Source organism: Rhinatrema bivittatum, chromosome 3, assembly GCF_901001135.1.
Source record: "Rhinatrema bivittatum chromosome 3, aRhiBiv1.1, whole genome shotgun sequence".
In the NCBI taxonomy this organism is placed as follows: Eukaryota; Metazoa; Chordata; class Amphibia; order Gymnophiona; family Rhinatrematidae; genus Rhinatrema; species Rhinatrema bivittatum.
This window is the reverse complement of record NC_042617.1, coordinates 579,726,041-579,744,868: the sequence shown is the minus strand read 5'-3', so window position 1 is coordinate 579,744,868 and position 18,828 is coordinate 579,726,041. Positions and strand designations below refer to the sequence as shown.

Here is an 18,828-nt window from a genome sequence, read left to right as displayed (position 1 = left end):
AAAAACCGATGCTCAATTTTACGAGCGTCAGTTTTCCGAACCTATTGACAGCCATGGGATTAGGACTATGGATGCTGGTAAAACTGAGCTGACTGGCCGGCACATTTTTTTTTTTAATCTTTTTTGTTCCTCCAACTTAATATTACTAGGATATTATGTCTAAGGATGTACAGAAAAGCTATATTTTCTGTTTTTCTGTATACTTTTTTTGGGCTGCACAATTTTTTTTTCAGTATTCTGGGCAAATTACTATAGCCTCATCAACATGCATTTGCATATGATGAGCACTATTAGTGTTTGGGGGGGGGGGGTGGAGTTGGCCGCACGTTTTCGATGTGCTAAGCCCCTTACTGTATAAGGGGTAAGTGGACGCGCATCAAAAATGCACATTCAACTGCGGATAAAACAGTTCGCTCAGTTGAGTGCACTTTATAGTATCGGCCTGTTAGTCTTTCCTGATTATTCCGTGGGAGTGCTGAGATCGCGAAAGAATATCACTATATTGTTCTCAGCTTCATCAGAAGGGAATTAAATTTACACTTCAGTTTCTTGCCAGCTTGAAAGTTTTTCACAACGGGGTAACTCGTTTATTTGCTAACAAAGAAGAGATTAGTGCTTTTATGGAGACCTTTAGTCATCGCTGTGGGCTTTTCTAATTTGGCCTGGATATGCATTAATGGGTGACATAGTGCTGGTTACAGGTTTTTTGTTTTTTTGAGATCTATGGTAACTGTGACTGGATTTTGATCATGTCTTCGAGCTTAGTCGAAGATGGTTTATATCAATCATTGCAGTTTGTTCTGGACAGTTTTCATCTTGTATTTTCATCTTCCTGTTTATACTTCAGAAGCTGCATTTGCGGTTGTATTTCTATGCCACTGATTCCTGGAACTCCTTAACTATTTGAGGAGATCATGTGTGGCTTCAAAGAGAGGAACTCTGGAAGAGTGAAGGTTCCCATTTGTCTTTTTGGGATTTTGGAATTTGGCATGAACTTTGGGGTGCTACAAGAGTAGGGTGAGGGCAAACTGTGAATGGGTGTGTGGAATGTATGAAAGTATGGAAATGGTTGGTAATCTGATTTTCTTCCATTTCTATATTTGCCTTACTTAGATGTAACCCGCAATTCGTCTTGTTGTAGAGGGGGGATTTAGATGGGCCATCCGCCCTCTTGATACTCTATTCTATGTTGCATATTTCTATTTATTTATAATTTATATTTCACCAATCTGCAAATCTTGATGGACTTCCAGGAGTAGCCTGAAGGAAGAGCATAAGGTGCATAGCGGGCGATAAGCCATGAATTCTGCAGAAAGATAAGGGGCCAAGCCATAAAATAACTTAAAAACGAAAGTCAAAATTTTAAACCTAACCTACCAGATTACTGGGAGCCAGTATAGGCCTGCTAACACTGGGGAAATATGGACACACAGAGGACAGCCCGTAATCATGGTTATTCTACAAAGTCTACATCGACAATCAAATAACACAACAACCAAACACTAATCAGCATTACCAACACAAACCCACGCAAGAACAAACACAATCAGCAACAACCATCTTCATACAACAGTGAACTTATGATGAACTCTACAAAGAGAACTGTCTCTAAGATTAACAAATCACACGTCTGTATGACCCTCGCAAACACAAAATTGTCAATTTAACCCCATGTTTATCCCCCCTTCCCCTGATCCTGCTGTTGTTTCAATGATTAGCAAATGTTAAACTGACCATTAATCTGTTTGAATCTTGTAAAACCGTTGTGATGGCTACACCGAACGACGGGATATAAAAGCAGCAGATTCTATATCAAGTGAAGAGTCTTCAGTATTGACTCAAGTAAACCTAAGAAAAGAATTACAATAATCTAACGAAGATAAAATCAGGGATTGACTGACTACCTGAAAATTAGCCTGGTGAAGAAATGGTTTCAACATACGCAACAGTTGGAGCTTAAAAAAGGGCTATGAACCAGTGATTGTATGTGTGGACGAAGATAACGAGTGGAATATACCATTAACCTTAAATCACTTGAAACCTAATTGGAATTGTAGACACAGCAAAAGACCAAGATGTCTGAGTGTCTGGCACCACAGAGCGAGACCAGTAAAATTTTGATCTTACTAAGCTATTGTTTGATAGCCATGTATGGATATATTAAAGACATGTAGTCAACATTTCTAATGTATTCCACAGTGAAAGAAATGGGGGAAACCGCATATAGACCGCATACAGTTTTAAAAGTTACATCCAATTGAGTCAAGATCTCATAGAGAGGTAGTAGAAGATGTTAAATAAAGTAGGGACAATGAAGAGCCTTGCGGCACTTCAAAATTATCCCTGCTAACTACAGATCTGGCATCCCCATAACTACTCTATAAGAAAGATCATTTAGGAAAGAGGAAAACCATGACAAGTCATTGATATGCCAAGAAATTCGATGTGCTACAGATTTATTTTTTATTTATTTATTTAACATTTTTTCTATTACCGACATTCGCACGAGACATACATCGGTTCCAGATAACAGCAATTTCAGCCACAGGCTTTACATTGTACCTGATATTATAACTGGGGGGGAGGGAAGGGATGGGAAAGGGTAGGCCGCAGTAACTTGGAACTATATGAGCAGCTGGGATAGGTGGCGGGGAATAGGGGGATTATTTACAGAGAGGAAGGAGGTTTAAGTACATTCTATGTGCATTCTATTATATACATTCAATATACAAGGCGAGTGAGAGGTGGGGGGGCCTAAGCAAGGAAAGGATGGGGGAGGGGGTTTGCTTGGGGGGCGGGGGGGCGGGGGGGAGGAGTCTGGGTGTGATGTTGGGTGGAATGGAGAGGGGGTGAAGTGGGGGGGAAGTGAACTGGGCTGTTAGATTAAGAGTATGCGTGCGTGAACAGCCAAGTTTTAAGTTTTCTGTCTAAATTTCTTTGGACAGATCTCAAGGCGTAGAACTGGTGGGCATTGAGTTCCATAGCTTGGGACCAGCTAAGGAGATGGAGCGTTTGTTTGGTGGAGGCGAGTTGGGATGATTTGGGTGTGGGAGTGGGTATTGTTGCGAGGGTAGGGTGATCTGGTTGGTCTTGATGTCGTACGAAGGTGTAGTGGTGTCAGAGAACCAATGCATATTTGTGGGTTGTGGATGGCTTTGTGTATGAGAGTTAGAGTCTTAAAGATGATTCTTGAGGATATGGGGAGCCAGTGTAGTTGTTTAAGGATGGGTGTGATGTGATCATTTTCTGCGTGTGCCTGTTAGTATGCGCGCAGCTGCATTTTGAAGGAGCTGCAAGGGGTGTTGTGGCATTTTTTGGGAGGCCTAGTAGGATAGCGTTTGCATAGTCTATTTTGGATAGTAGAGTGCCTGAAGCACAGTTCTGAAAGTCGTTGGGATGTAAGAGCGGTTTTAGTTTTTTGAGTGTGTGTAGCTTGAAATAGCATTCCTTAAGGGTGGTTTTGATGATTTTTGCAGGTTGAATTGGGTGTCAAGGATTACACCAAGGTCTCTTACATGTTGGGCGAAGTCTGGGAGGGGGTGCAGGGAGCTGACATTGGTGGGTGAGGGATTGAGTTGTTGGGGGGCTATGATCATGAGTTCAGTTTTATTAGTGTTAAGCGCTAGTTTAGTTGAGTGAGAAGGCTGTTGATGGCGTAGAGGGCACTTTCCCATTTTAGGAGGGCATTGGGTATTGAGTCTGTGATGGGGATGAGGACTTGCACATCGTCAGCATAGACAAAATGTGGGAGACCAAGTTTCTGCAAGGAGTTGGCCAGAGCGGTAGGGAGGTAAGGAAGTGTTAAATAGGGTTGAAGATAGGAGGAGCCTTGGGGTACTCCGCACGTGATATTGATGGGTTTGGATTCATGCTTTCCGATTTTGACTTTTGAAGTGTCTGTTGTTAATGAAGGATGTGAACCAAAGGAGGGGGATTCCAGAGATTCCAATTTCAGCCAGCCTGTCGAGTAGAAATGGAGTGATTTATGGTGTCGAAGGGCTGCCTGAATGTCGAGAAGGGCTAAGATGTATGTGTGCCCCATGTCTAGTCCTTGATGATGTAGTCCGATAGTGACCGTCAGGGGGTTTCGGTACTAAAACTGTTTGCGGAAGCCGTGCTGTGTAGGTAGGAGGATTGATTGCTGGTCTAATAATTGGATAATTGAGTGTTAACAGTTTTTTCAAGGACTTTTGCAAGAAATGGTAGATTGGAAATGGGCGAAAGTTGGTGAGGTTAGTAGGATCCGTTTGCGGCTTTTTTAAGATGGTTTTACAATGGCTAGTTTAAGTTGGTTGGCGGAAATTGCGGAGGTCAGGGATGTGTTAATGGTTAGATAGAGGTTGTGCGATGCAATCTGGTATAGATAAGAGTGCTTTGGTGGGTATAGAGTCTGCGGGGTGGGAGGAGGGTTTTCATTTTACTTAGTATAGTCTATTGCATTCAGATGTGATGTGGTCTCGAAGGCATCCATTTGGTGATTAGGGGCTTTCAGAGCGGTTTTGGTGGGTGAGGGAGGGGTAGTAAAGCGAGAAGCGATGTTAGCTATTTTGTTGTGGAAGTATTTTGCGAGCTCGTTGCATTTGTTGTCGCTTTCTTCGTCTGGAGTGGAGTTAGGTGACGTTTTTGTTAGGCCTGCTACGAAGGAGAATAGGGCCTTGGGATTGAACTGATAGTTGTGTATTCTGGTGGCGTAGTAGTCTCGTTTAGTTTTTGAGGTGTTTGTTTGCTCTGTATGTGTGTAGCAAGGATTTATATTTGTTGCAGTTGGATGGGAAGGGTCTTTGCGCCAAGTTTTTTCTAGGCTTCTCAAATTGTGCTTCAGTAGTTTTAATTCAGGCGTGTACCAGGGTTGTCTGGATTTAGCATCGGCGGGGATTTCTTTTGTTATTAGAGGGCATAGCTTGTTTGCTGGTGTCACTATTTATTTATTTATTTATTTAAGGATTTTTATATACCGGGGTCCGTAAGAAACATCACCTCGGTTTACATTCAAACATTAATTCAGCAAAGAGCTTTACAATATAACATAATAACTGTATGATATAAGACTAATTATAACTTTGTGATATGGCTCCATGAGGAGACTGGCGGTTTCCGAGTCCTTGAGGTCTAGTTTTTTTGAGGTTATCTGTGAGAGAGTCTATGAAAAGTATAGTATGGTGAAGCATATCAAATGCCACTGACAGATCTGTTAAGACTAGAAAGTACTTTTGTACCCCACCTCAAGACTCTTCCAAATGGAATCAAAACAAGATAAACAGTAAGGATTCTGTATTATGTTGAGGGCAAAATCCAGACTCAGAGGGGTACAAAATATGACTGCCATCCAGTAACTCTTGCAGCTGTCTAAGCGCCACTTTCTTAATAATCTTTGCCAGATACGGAAGAAAGGAGACCAGTCTTTAGCCAGCCAGATTAGATATATGGTATTGGCCTTTTCAAGAAAGATTTTAAATCAGCCAGCAGGACACTCTGAACTAAATAAAGAAGTATGAACTACCCAATATCAACCCAAAATTCTTTAATGAGAACAGTAGAACACATGTTGAAAGTATAGAAACTGTCATTTGAGAAATAATAGATCAAATCTATTACACTCTTCTGTATATTCGCCAAGTTCCGCCTTTCCCATTGTTTATTGTATTTCTCTATTGTTATAAGTTAAATGTAAACCGATATGATGTCTCGACGAATACCGGTATATAAAAACCTTAATAAATAAATAAAATAAATAATAAATCTCTGAAGTGGAAGGAAGCATAAATTTCTTCCAAAGAACAGCTATAAATGATGGCTGTGGTCGTAGCTGAGGTTCAGAACTCAGTGCAGAAATTCGTAAGCTGTCAGTCAGAATGAAATATCATAGAGTTAAATTAGTGAAGAAAACGATCACAAGTTAACGAAAAAGGTTCTAAAAAACTTGATGATTTGAGTCTGAGCAAGAGAATTAGTTACCTGCTGATTTAATCTTTCCAGAGAGAATTTTTTTTTTTTTTGCCTAATTCATGAGAGCTTAGCACAATAAAGCTCCAGGTTACTGGTGGCATTGTGTTTCCTCCAGAGCCTCTCAGCTCTTTGGACTGCTAGACTGTATGCCTCCACCGGCAGGACTGGACAGTTATCATTGGAGCTAGGAAGTCCAGGGAGAAGAATCTGCGGCCAATTTACTATAAACTGTCCACATTGAGGTTTGATAATAAATTAAGTTTGGGCAACCAAAGGTTACGTCTGCTTCAATATGTGGAAGCTTATGAATCATAGAAGGAGCATGTGAATATGAAATATCCAGTCAGAGACCTTGATAATACAGTGAAGTAGTAAATAATGGTAGATCAAGGGACAGGTTGTAGATGACTGAAAGAAGGGAACATATGACAGCAATCCAGACAACACTAAATCTAGAATATGACCCTAGTTCATGTGTTGGCATTGTAATAAGTTGAGACCAACCTTGACGTCTGCATAGACGTAAAAAAATTAATCACAAATAGGTTGGTAGATGACTGGTGTCCACATGCAGGTTAAAGTCTACTAAACACTATAACATTTCTCAGGTCTACTTTAGTTTTAATAAACAGTCAAAGAATTTTTTTTAAAGATAGGAAAATCCAGAGGGCACTTAAACTTCTTCCTTTAAAAAAAAACAAATCTTTCAAGGGAAATGCTAGCCCAAATACTTGTTTGCCCAGTTCATTTAGGGGTCCAATAAAGCAGTTATTGAAACTTGATTTCATTTGGGTTTCTTTGGCGTAACCACAATACGAGAGTTAGAGTGTTATAGCAGCAAATGATAAGATTGACATAATTGGCATCACAGAGACTTGGTGGAAGGAGGAATAACCAATGGGACAGTGCTATATCAGGGTACAAATTATATTGGAATGATAGGGAGGATCAACTCGGTGGGGGTGTGGGCACTTATGTCCGGGAGGGTATAGAGTCCAAACAGATAAAGATCATATAAGAGACTAAATGCTCAGTAGAATCTATATGGGTAGAAATTCCCATGTGTGTTGGGTAGAGTATAGTGATAGGAGTATACTACCGTCCACCTGGACAAAATGATCAGACAGATGATGAAATACTAAGAGAAATCAGGGAAGCAAACCAATTTGGCAGTGCAATAATAACGGGAGATTTTAATTACTCCACTATTGACTGGGATTGAATGTAACATCAGGACTTGCTAGAGACATAAAGTTCCTGGATGTAATAAATGATTGCTTCATGGAGCAATTGGTTCAGGAACCAAAAAGAGCGGGAGCTATTTAGAATTTAATTCTTATGTGGAATGCAGGATTTGGTGAGAGAGGGTAAACAGTGGTGGGGCCACGTTGGCAACAGTGATCATAACATGATCAAATTTAAACTAATAACTGGAAGGGGGGACAATAAGTAAATCTGCATCTCTAACACTAAATTTTCAAAAGGGAATCTTTGATAAAATGAGGAAAATAGAAAAAACTGAAAGGTGCAGCTGCAAAGGTTAAAAGTGTTCAACCGGCTTGGACGTTGTTTAAAACACAATCCTAGAGGCGCAGTCCATATGTATTCCATGCATTAAGAAAGGTGGAAGGAAGGCAAAATGATTACTGTCATGGTTAAAAGGTGAGGTGAAAGAGGCTATTTTAGCCAAAAAAAAATCCTTCAAAAATTGGAAGAAGGATCCATCTGAAGAAAAATAGGATAAGACATAAGTATTGTCAAGTTAAGTGTAAAACATTGATAAGATAGGCGAAGAGAGAATTTGAAATGAAGTTGGCCATAGAGACAAAAACTCATAATAAAAACTTTTTTAAAATATATCCAAAACAAGAACCTGTGAGGGAGTCAGTTAGACCATTAGATGACCAAAGGATTAAAGGGGCTCTTAGGGAACATAAGGGCCATTGCAGAAAGACTAATGAATTCTTTGCTTCCGTGTTTACTAAATGAGGATGTTGGGGAGAAACCAGTTCCGGAGATGGTTTTCAGCGGTGATGAGTCAGACGAACTGAACGAAATCACTGTGAACCTGGAAGATGTTGTAGGCCAGATTGACAAACTAAAGAGTAGCAAATCACCTGGACCGGATGGTATGCATCCTAGGGTAACTGAAGGAACTCAAAAATGAAATTTCTGATCTATTAGTTAAAATTTGTAACCTATCATTAAATCATCCATTGTACCTGAAGACTGGAGGGTGGCCAATGTAACCCCAATATTTAAAAAAGGCTCCAGGGGCGATCCGGGTAACTATAGGCCAGTGAGCCTGACTTCAGTGCCGGGAAACATAGTGGAAACTATTCTCAAGATCAAAATCGTAGAGCATATAGAAAACATGATTTAATGGAACACAGTCAACATGGATTTACCCAAGGGAAGTCTTGCCTAACAAATCTTATTCATTTTTTTGAAGGGGTTAATAAACATGTGGATAAAGGTGAAACCAGTAGATGTAGTGCATTTGGATTTTCAGAAGGCGTTTGACAAAGTCCCTCATGAGAGGCTTCTGCGAAAACTAAAAAGTCATGGGATAGGAGGCAATGTCCTTTTGTGGATTACAAACTGGTTAAAAGACAGGAAACAGTAGGATTAAATGGTCAATTTTCTCAGTGGAAAAGGGGTAAACAGTGGAGTGCCTCAGGGATCTGTACTTGGACTGGTGCTTTTCACAATATATATAAATGATCTGGAAAGAAATACGACAAGTGAGGTTATCAAATTTGCAGATGATACAAAATTATTCAGAGTAGTTAAATTACAAGCAGACTGTGATACATTACAGGGGAGTGGTGCCGAGTGATTGGAGAAGAGCGGTGGTGGTCCCGCTTCACAAGAGTGGGAACAGGGAGGAGGCTAGCAACTACAGACCGGTTAGCCTCACTTCGGTGGTGGGAAAAGTAATGGAGTCACTGCTGAAAGAGAGAATAGTGAACTATCTACAGTCTGGAGAATTGATGGACCAAAGGCAACATGGATTCACAGGGGAAGATCCTGTCAAACAAATCTGATTGACTTTTTGACTGGGTAAACCAAGGAATTGGATCAAGGAAGAGCACTCGATATCATATACTTGGATTTCAGCAAGCTTTTGATACGGTTCCGCACAGGAGACTGGTGAATAAAACGAGAAGCTTAGGAGTGAGTGCCGAGGTGGTGACCTGGATTGCAAATTGGTTGACGGACAGAAGACAATGTGTGATGGTAAATGGAACCTTCTCTGAAGAGAGAGCGGTTTTAAGTGGTGTACCGCAAGGATCGGTGTTGGGACCGGTCCTGTTCAATATCTTTGTGAGCGACATTGCGGACGGGATAGAAGGTAAGGTTTGTCTTTTTGCTGATGACACTAAGATCTGCAACAGAGTGGACACGCCGGAAGGAGTGGAGAGTATGAGACGGGATCTAAGGAAACTGGAAGAGTGGTCGAAGATATGGCAGCTGAGATTCAATGCCAAGAAGTGCAAAGTCATGCATATGGGGAGTGGAAATCCGAATGAACTGTATTCGATGGGGGGGGAAAGGCTGATGTGCACGGAGCAGGAGAGGGACCTTGGGGTGATAGTGTCTAATGATATGAAAGTCTGCGAAACAATGCGACAAGGCGATAGCAAAAGCCAGAAGAATGCTGGGCTGCATAGAGAGAGGAATATCGAGTAAGAAAAGGGAAGTGATTATTCCCTTGTACAGGTCCTTGGTGAGGCCTCACCTGGAGTACTGTGTTCAGTTCTGGAGACCTTATCTACAAAAAGACAAAGACAAGATGGAAGCGGTACAGAGAAGGGCGACCAGGAAGGTGGAGGATCTTCATCGGATGACGTACGAGGAGAGATTGAAGGAATCTAAATATGTACACCCTGGAGGAAAGGAGGAGCAGAGGTGATTATGATACAGACTTTCAGATACTTGAAAGGTTTAATGATCCAAAGGCAACGACAAACCTTTACCATAAGAAAAAAATCAGCAGAGCACCAGGGGTCACGATTTGAAGCTCCAGGGAGGAAGATTCAGAACCAATGTCAGGAAGTATTTCTTCACGGAGAGGGTGGTGGATGCCTGAATGCCCTTCCGGAGGAAGTGGTGAAGACCAGAACTGTGAAGGACTTCAAAGGGGCGTGGGATAAACACTGTGGATCCATAAGTCAAGAGGCCGCCAATGAAGAGTGGGTGACTCGCCAGAATGATGGCTACTGCCTCGACACAATACCCTTATTCAATAAACATACACTGGTTACTGTGACTCCAACATCGCTCTAAGCTTCAACAGCAAGAGGAAATGTGGAAAAAAGGATTTGCACTCATAAAGACGGGAGTAGCTGGCTTGTTACGGCAGTTACTACCCCAAACCAAATGTGCCTGATACTTCACTTTCGATGCATATCCAGCATAGCTCTCTGCTTCAACGGCAGGGGAGAAGAAAACTGATACTTCACGCATATCCAGCATAGCTCTCTGCTTCAACGGCAGGGAAAAGAAAAACTGATACTTCACGCATATCCAGCATAGCTCTCTGCTTCAACGGCAGGGGAGAAGAAAAAACAACCAATAAGGGCTGTATAACATAGTCTGGGTTAAAACAAATAGGCGTGGGTGTAGCTTGCTTATTGCGGCGGTTACTACCCCTACTACCCCTAACTAATCAAGCTGGATATTTCGCTTGGATGCAGCTCCATCACTGCTCTCTACATTGATGGTGGGGGAGGAGGGGAAATAGAACCAAGAGCTAAGAGAAACAGATAAGTATGGGAGAAAGAATGTGTGAAGCTTGCTGGGCAGACTGGATGGGCCATTTGGTCTTCTTCTGCCGTCATTTCTATGTTTCTATGAAAGACTGGAAGATTGGGCATCAAATGGCAGATTAAATTTAATGTGGACAAGTGCAAGGCATTGCATATAGGGAAAATAACCCTTGCTGTAGTTACGCAGTTAGGTCCATATTAGAAGCTACCACCAGGAAAAAGATCTGGGCATCATAGTGGATAATACTTTAAAATCGTCGACTCAGTGTGCTGCAGCAGTCAAAAAAGCAACAGAATGTTAGGAATTATTAGGAAGGGAATGGTTAATAAAACAGAAAATGTCAATATGCCTCTATTTCACTCCATGGTGAGACCACATCTTGAATACTGTGTTCAATTCTAGTCGCCGCATATCAAAAAAGATATAGTTGCAATGGAGAAGGTACAGAGAAGGGCAACCAAAATGATAAAGGGGATGGCACAGCTCCCCTATGAGTAAAGGCTGAAGAGGTTAGGGCTGTTCAGCTTGGAGAAGAGACGGCTGAGAGGGGATATGTAGAGGTCTTAGTAAGATCATGAGAGGTCTTGAACTAGTAGATGTGACTCGGTTATTTACACTTTCGAATAATAGAAGGACTAGGGGGCATTCCATGAAGTTAGCAAGTAGCACATTTAAGACTAATCGGAGAAAATTCTTTATCACTCAACGCACAATAAAGCTCTGGAATTTGTTGTCAGAGGATGTGGTTAGTGTAGCTGGGTTCAAAAAAGGTTTGGATAAGTTCTTGGAGGAGAAGTCCATTAACTGCTATTAATCAAGTTGACTTAGGGAATATCCACTGCTATTAATTGCATCAGTAGCATGGGATCTTCTTAGTGTTTGGGTAATTGCCAGGTTCTTGTGGCCTGGTTTGGCCTCTGTTGGAAACAGGATGCTGGGCTTGATGGACCCTTGGTCTGACCCAGCATGGCAGTTTCTTATGTTCTTATGTACGAGATTTCGAGACCATAATCAAACCTTGCTAAATTGTCTTGTTCTTGGTTCCCTCTAGTGCAGTTCCTGAAGAGAATGACCACCACGGTGCCAGCGTAGCTCGAAAGGTAGCACCTCCCGAGGAAGGTTCTGGTTAGCGGAGATGGCCTCTAAAGCAGCTTTATTCATCCCAGACTCTTCAGCCAGCAGAAGAGTTAAGTGCCGCAGCTGCTCCGGCGAAGAGTTCCAGCAAATCCAAACAGCAAATAGATGTGAAAAGTGAGCTGGAAAAGAGGCAAGGAGGGAAGCAGCTGCTCAATCTGGTAGTAATTGGTAAGCTGGCCTTTTAAAATGAACTTTTTAATTTCACGGTTTTATTTTAAACGCTGCTGTATTTTCTTGTAAGCTGTCCTGATTGTCATTCCTTACTCAGGGATTTTGTTTTGTATTATAAATGTAAAGAAAAATAAAATAAGGTTATTTTTCCATCTTAACTGCAGTAGCATTTCACTGTTGATCTCCTGTGCTTAGTTTCTGCTTAGTTTTGATGATGTACAAATTGCTAACCTTTATTTCTAAATGTCTGATATTCTTATAAAGCAATCTATCATATATCCAGATTTTGGATTTAATGATGTAAAAGAGAGTCCAGTAATATAGTGAATAAAGGTCAGTAGGTAACATGTAGGGAATTCCTTTTTAATTCTCGGGTATTCAGACACATTTCTTAGATTATTTATTGGTCAGAATCACTGGCCAAGGAAAGGAACATTGCTCTAAAAAATAATTCACAATATATTGTTACAATTTGTTTGCTGACTTTTGCTTCTATGATGTTGAATGAAAACACCAACACAGCCATTGAATAAAGATGATGCTTTTATACTGCTAATGAATGTTTATGATGCAAGACTTTCAAGACACCTAACGTGCCTTCCTGAGGCATTGACAGCATGGTTAAAGGAGGGACCTCAGCAGTCCCAAAAGCTTTGGTATTTATTAAAGGTATTTTAGTGATTTCATGTCATTTATTATTAGATACATAGAGCAGAACCAGGCCCAAGATTCTGCGGTATATGCACTCTTTGTGCTTGGAAACCTTTGTCATTCAAAAATCTCAAAGGTTTCCATGCACAGGAGGTGAGCCTCTTCAATGGAAAGGAAGCTCTAGAACAAGGGGGTCAAGGGATGAGGGTGAAAGGGGTTAGACTCAGAGTACTCTAAGGAAATATTCTTTACGGAGAAGGTGGTGGATGCGTGGGACAGCCTCCCAGTGGAGGTGGTGGAGACAAAGCCAGTATCTGAATTCAAGAAAGCCTGGGATAAACACAGGGGATCTTCTAAGGCAGAGTGGGAACTATAATGCTAAATTTAATTAGGCAGATGGGCAGACTAGGTGGATCATGCGGTCTTTTTCTGCCGTCATGTTTCACTTATAATTGGCACATAAAAAAACATAAATTACTCCCCTTCCCACACAACCTGCCTATATAATTAAAATCTAAACTCTACTATTTCCTCTTCAGTTCAGGTATTGTCTTTACCTAGTGACTTTGATGGCTTTCTTGTAACCAACTTTATTTTTAGTATGCTCTCCCTTTCTGCTTTCTTATGAGCACGACTGTGTAGTGTATTTTACTTTCTATCTGCTTCTTCCCTGAAAGAAAAATGTCGGATGCATTAGATCATATTTGCTGTAGGACTGCAACCCCACCTTCGCCATCCATAACGCTTTTGATTGAAACTGTATCTGCAGAAAGTGTCCGTGCACGCCAAATAGGAGTCCAAACCTGTGTGTTCTGCCAACGTTCATTAAATGGGAACCTTCGGTACCAAAGGGGCAGAAATAGCCCCGGTGCTACTTCTGAGGGTTCCATTTATGTCCTTTTTGTGGGATAATTGTTTGTGAATCTCCTTTCCTGAACCATGAGGCAGCTGAGAGACAAAGCAAAACTTTTGAAAAGAATGCTCGTTTTTCGATTTTTATTTTTTTTTAACTCTTTAAAGGTTTAAGTGATACTTTTACTTTAAATTTGATCCTGAAACTCTGAGGTTCTTGAGGGTTTTCAAAATAGGAGGAGACGGTAATATCCTAAGCCATTTGCCTTAAATGATATACCTGGTGCCTCCTATTAAAGTCCGACAAGTGCCATCCCTAAAGAAAGCGCACCTCACAGCTACAAGGGATCGGGCGCTCTCCATTGCTGGACCTATGCACTGGAACTCACTCCCAACCCACCTCAGACTTGAACCTTGCATCACCAAATTCAGAGCCCAGCTCAAAACCTGGCTATTCAAACAAGCCTTTCCCCAACACCCTTGATGAATATTGAATTGTGATGGATCATGACCTGAATTTGACTATGACCTTGCTCTTATGACATTATAGTTCACTTGTTGTTTGTTCCTATGCTTCTCTGCTCTCCTATTGGTTTTTGTACCCCTACCCTTCCCCTGTTACTTGTAATTTCCGTTGCTTTTGTTCCATGTAAACCGAGGTGATGTTTCGACTAACATCGGTATAGAAGACTCTTTAAATAAATAAATAAATAATAAACTCTTTTATTAGTGAAAGTCATTTTGTTTATTGCATTACACCTTTGTACTTCTATATCATTACATGATGGAGCACAGTAAATACACTAAACATATTTTATTTTTCCAGGTCATGTTGATGCTGGCAAAAGTACTCTCATGGGCCATTTACTTTATCTGCTTGGAAATGTTAACAAAAGAACCATGCATAAATATGAACAGGAATCTAAAAAGGCCGGCAAAGCCTCTTTTGCGTATGCATGGGTCTTGGATGAGACTGGAGAAGAACGAGAAAGGTAGTTTGTCATTCTGTCTAATATCTATTGTGTAGTATTCTGATATTACAACTCTCTCATTGTCTCTTGCTCTCATAGCTATTTCTATAGTTGCCCACAAATGCACAAACCTCTTGTCTGCCTGCTCCTTTCAGGGTGATATCTCGGTTTTTGGGAGAAGTCACTAGTGTGCTGCTTCATAGCTTATACTGTGCTAGAGTTGCACAATAGAATTATTTTAAATGTGTAGGACCAGATATTTTTCAGCTGCTAGTACTGCTGTGCTAAAGTGGCATTTTGATAAATCTGAGCCCATCTTATTTGTGAAACAGATTGGTTTAGCATACAGTTTAGCCTGTTCTGTCCCTTGATTTTGGTAGTCTATAATTTTGTGACCCTCAGGGAGAATTGCCTTTTACTGAAGCTATAATTGTGTGCATGTGTAAAAGAGAGAGAATCTACAGGCTGGAATAATCCAGGTTGCCCAGACACCCAAACGTCTGTGCAGCTTGGGTGAAGGAGCAATAGCATTTGGGATCCATCCTAGGATATTAAAGAAGCTTAGAAAGGTACTGGTAGCTTCATTCAACAATACTTTAATACAAAAGTGATTCAGAGATTTGAAAATAAGACATTGTCCATATTCGTATAAGAGGGGGAGCCACAGGCAAGCAATCTGACCTCTTTGGTGCAAAAATGAATGGAGTCATAGAATAATATTGAATCCAGCAGATTAAAGGATCCAAAGCAGGATAGTGTTATCAGAGAAAGGGCATGCCAAACCTAATAGGTTGTTTACTGGGGGACCAACAAATTACATCAGGGCCAGTACTGGATATGGTATACTTTTATTTATTTATTTAACAGTTTTATATAACCGACCTTCATAGTAAATAACCATATCGGATCGGTTTACATACTTGAACTTCAGTAAGGCTTTTTGACATTTTTCCACATAGGTGACTCATAACAAATTGACCAAACTAGGAAGTCGTAAATTGGGTCAAAAGCTGGTTGAGTAATATGCAGGAGAGGGTTGTGATAAATTGATTTTATTCAGGGAAAGGGTGAGGGGGATCATTAGTAGAGTGTCTCAAGGATAAGTCCTGCGTCCAGATAGTCGGTGGGTTTAGAAACGATTATAGCAGAGAGGTTGGGAGAAACGTTTAATCAGTTTGCAGATGACAGAGACCTGCAACAAGGTGGATACGCTATAAAACAGCTTAAAAAAAAAAACAAAAAACAAGACAAAATCGGAGATCCAAAAGGTTCAAGGAATGGTCAAAAGTTTTGCCATAAAACCTCTGTGCAAAGAAGTGTGGAAGCAGGGCATTTGGTTTTTTAGAAAGCTACAAGTCCTAAAACGACTGAGACCCCCCTTCTACACTTTCAAGGCTTCCGCTCTGTTCTTCAAGCCATCATTTTTTCTAAAATAGATTACTGCAATTCGCTTCTGCTCGGCCTACCAGCCAACACCATCAAACCCCTGCAGATGCTGCAGAACGCTACGGCGATGATTTTAAAACCAAAACAAACAAAAGAGAGCATATATACACACCCTACCTGCGTAACCTTCACTGGCTTCCAATCAAATTCCGTATCCAGTATAAAGTGCTTATGATCATACACAAAGCCATACACAACCTCACCCCAGTGGGATCAAAATATCCCCTTTTGTCACCACAATTCTGCCAGACCAATCAGATCTGCCTATAGAGAGACACTCTACGCCCCCCCTATCAAATCCTCCTTATTGAAACGAGCCCTCTCCACAGCTGGCCCTTCGCATTGGAATGCTCTCCCGCCAGACCTCCGGCAAGAAAGATCTTTGACAACCTTTAAAAAAAGACTCAAAACCTGGCTATTCTCTCAAGCTTTTCAGTAAATTCATAGGATCCATCTGCCTTTCCCATTATAACAGGATTTTTTAATTTTATTTATTTATTATTTTTATATACCGACATTCGATCTCAATTGAGATATCACACCGGTTTACATTCAGATACTGTAGGTATTTCCCTATCCCCAGAGGGCTTACAATCTACGTTTTTGTACCTGAGGCAATGGAGGGTAAAGTGACTTGCCCAAGGTCACAAGGAGTGACAGCAGGACTCAAAGCCTGGTCTCCTGGTCTCCTGGTTCATAGTCCACTGCTCTAACCACGAGGCTATTCCCTCCCTTCTCAATCAAGTTTTCCGAACTTTTAACCAGACTTTACCTCGCAGAGAGGTCTTGCTTATGTCACGTTTTCCATCAAGGTATTCAGTAAAGATTCCAGTCAAGCTCTCCAAACTCTAAACCAGACCCTACCTCGTAGACAGGTCTTGCTTCTCACTTTTACCTCAGTCCATTAGCTCCTGGTCACTGAGGAATAGTTTCCCACATGACATTTTATTATCTCTCCTAGTTTTTGCCTGCTATATATCAGGAAGACCATAGTATTTATATGTTAAATTTGATCCCAGTTCCTGTAACCCTTGTTTGATGTAAGGCTCTCGTTTTATGCTTCCCTCGTTTCGCTGTAAACAGATATGATATGTACTGTTTGCACATGAATGTCGGTATATAAAAGTTCCAAATAAATATAGAAATCCAAGGGAGCAGTAGTTTATGAAAGATGAGGTGTACTGATTTGCACCAAGCAAGAGAGAGATCTTGCTTTGATCCTTTCTGATAACCTCGTTAACAAAATATTATGATAAGGCGGTGGCAAGAGCCAGAAGAATGCTGGTGTGCAGAAGGGTATTAGACGTAGAAAAAAAGATAATGCTGCCTGTATAGAACATTTTATCTGGAGTATTGTTTAAAATTCTGGAGATCCTACCTCCAAAAGGATAAAGGCAATATAGAGGTAGTCCAGGATTCGCACTATGAAATAAGATGTAGGGGGCAATTTTGAAAACTTCCTACAGCGATGCAAAGTTTGTGGCTGCTTTTACCTTTAGGCTTTATACCAGTTTCAAAGAGAGAGGACCAAACGTACTTTCCCTTTGGAACTTGTCTCAAGGTAAACTATCTGCAGAGATTTGACCCTGCTTTTTCTGTGAATACTTTCTCCCTTGAAAATAATGCACATAGATTTGAAAATGTAATCTGTACATGTTGTTTCCCTCCCTCCAACTTATTATACGTGTTTTGTTGATCTCCCTCACGTGTACTTTTACCTGGGTAAGGGGTGGGCAATGTTCAAACAGCCAATTTACCTGAGTAATTGGCGTTTGAAAATATACCCTGGAAAGAGAGAATGGAGAGGTGGATATGGTTAAAGACATTCAGATATTTCGAAGGTATTAATGCACATGAATAGAGCATTTTCTATTGAGCAGGAAGCTGTAGAACAAACGGGTATCAATTTGTGGCTCAAACTGAGGAGTAACCAGTAAGAGGAGGAAGGACATAAAAAGTTTCATAGTGTCCATATAGGTCAGTGTTTTATTATGTTTAGGCAAGCAAAATATTCAGTGTATCAGCTTAAAGCCAGAATGTTCGTATCAAGAAATCAACGGTCTCCCAACACGGGCCGTGTTTCGTGAAGACTGCGTCGGGAGGGAGCCTAACAAAACAGAATCAAAAAGAGCAACCTCATAAATGGACATATATATATATATATATATATATATATATATATATATATATATATATATATATGAAATACAGGCAAACAGCATGTAAGAACTATACTTCAGCTTACCCAGGGGTTGTGAGAAACTCGAATGAGATTAAGAGTTACAATAAAACAGCATTTAATCTGAAATGAGAGACCATATAATGTAAGTCTCCTTAGAACACATAAGGGTAGACTTTCAACACTTTCCCCGCGCGCCCATGTGCACGCGCTACCCGGCGTGCTCACATGGATGTGCGATTTTATAACATGTGCGCGCTTGTTATAAAATGCCGGGTCTGCGGGGGGTGGGGGCAAATTCTGCAAAATTGGGCGGCGACGCATCGGGGCCTTCCCCAGTTCCCTCCCAGTCCACTCCAGTTAAGAACAGTTCACCCAGGATTGCTAACAATCTCATAGAAACCTAACCAGTTTTAAAAAGAGAGGGGGGGAAAACGTCAGTCAAACCAGTCTTGAAGGTATTTACGACAGTGTCCCATCAATGCATTAAACTTTACCAAGATTTGAAACAGGGCAGATGAGATGATGCTGACAGAGTTTGCAAGGGGTTAGGAAGCAGAAAGTGAAGGTCTTATAAGAAAAAAATGACACGAAACGAAGGTCATGTGATCAGTGACTTGACCTATCACTTTGTAACTCTTCATCTCATTCAGTTTCTCACAACCTCAAAATAGGGGAAAAATAAGGAGTCCGTCCTATGCG

General features: G+C 40.9%; 1 protein-coding gene across 1 annotated transcript in view; it reads left to right on the top strand.

Moving 5' to 3' along the window:
- HBS1L (HBS1 like translational GTPase) overlaps positions 1-18,828 on the top strand; it is a 300,920-nt gene that overhangs the window by 182,740 nt on the left and 99,352 nt on the right. Inside the window, 2 exon segments of the mRNA XM_029596612.1 lie at positions 11,771-12,024; positions 14,357-14,522. Of these exon segments, the coding sequence (XP_029452472.1) occupies positions 11,771-12,024; positions 14,357-14,522 (420 nt within the window).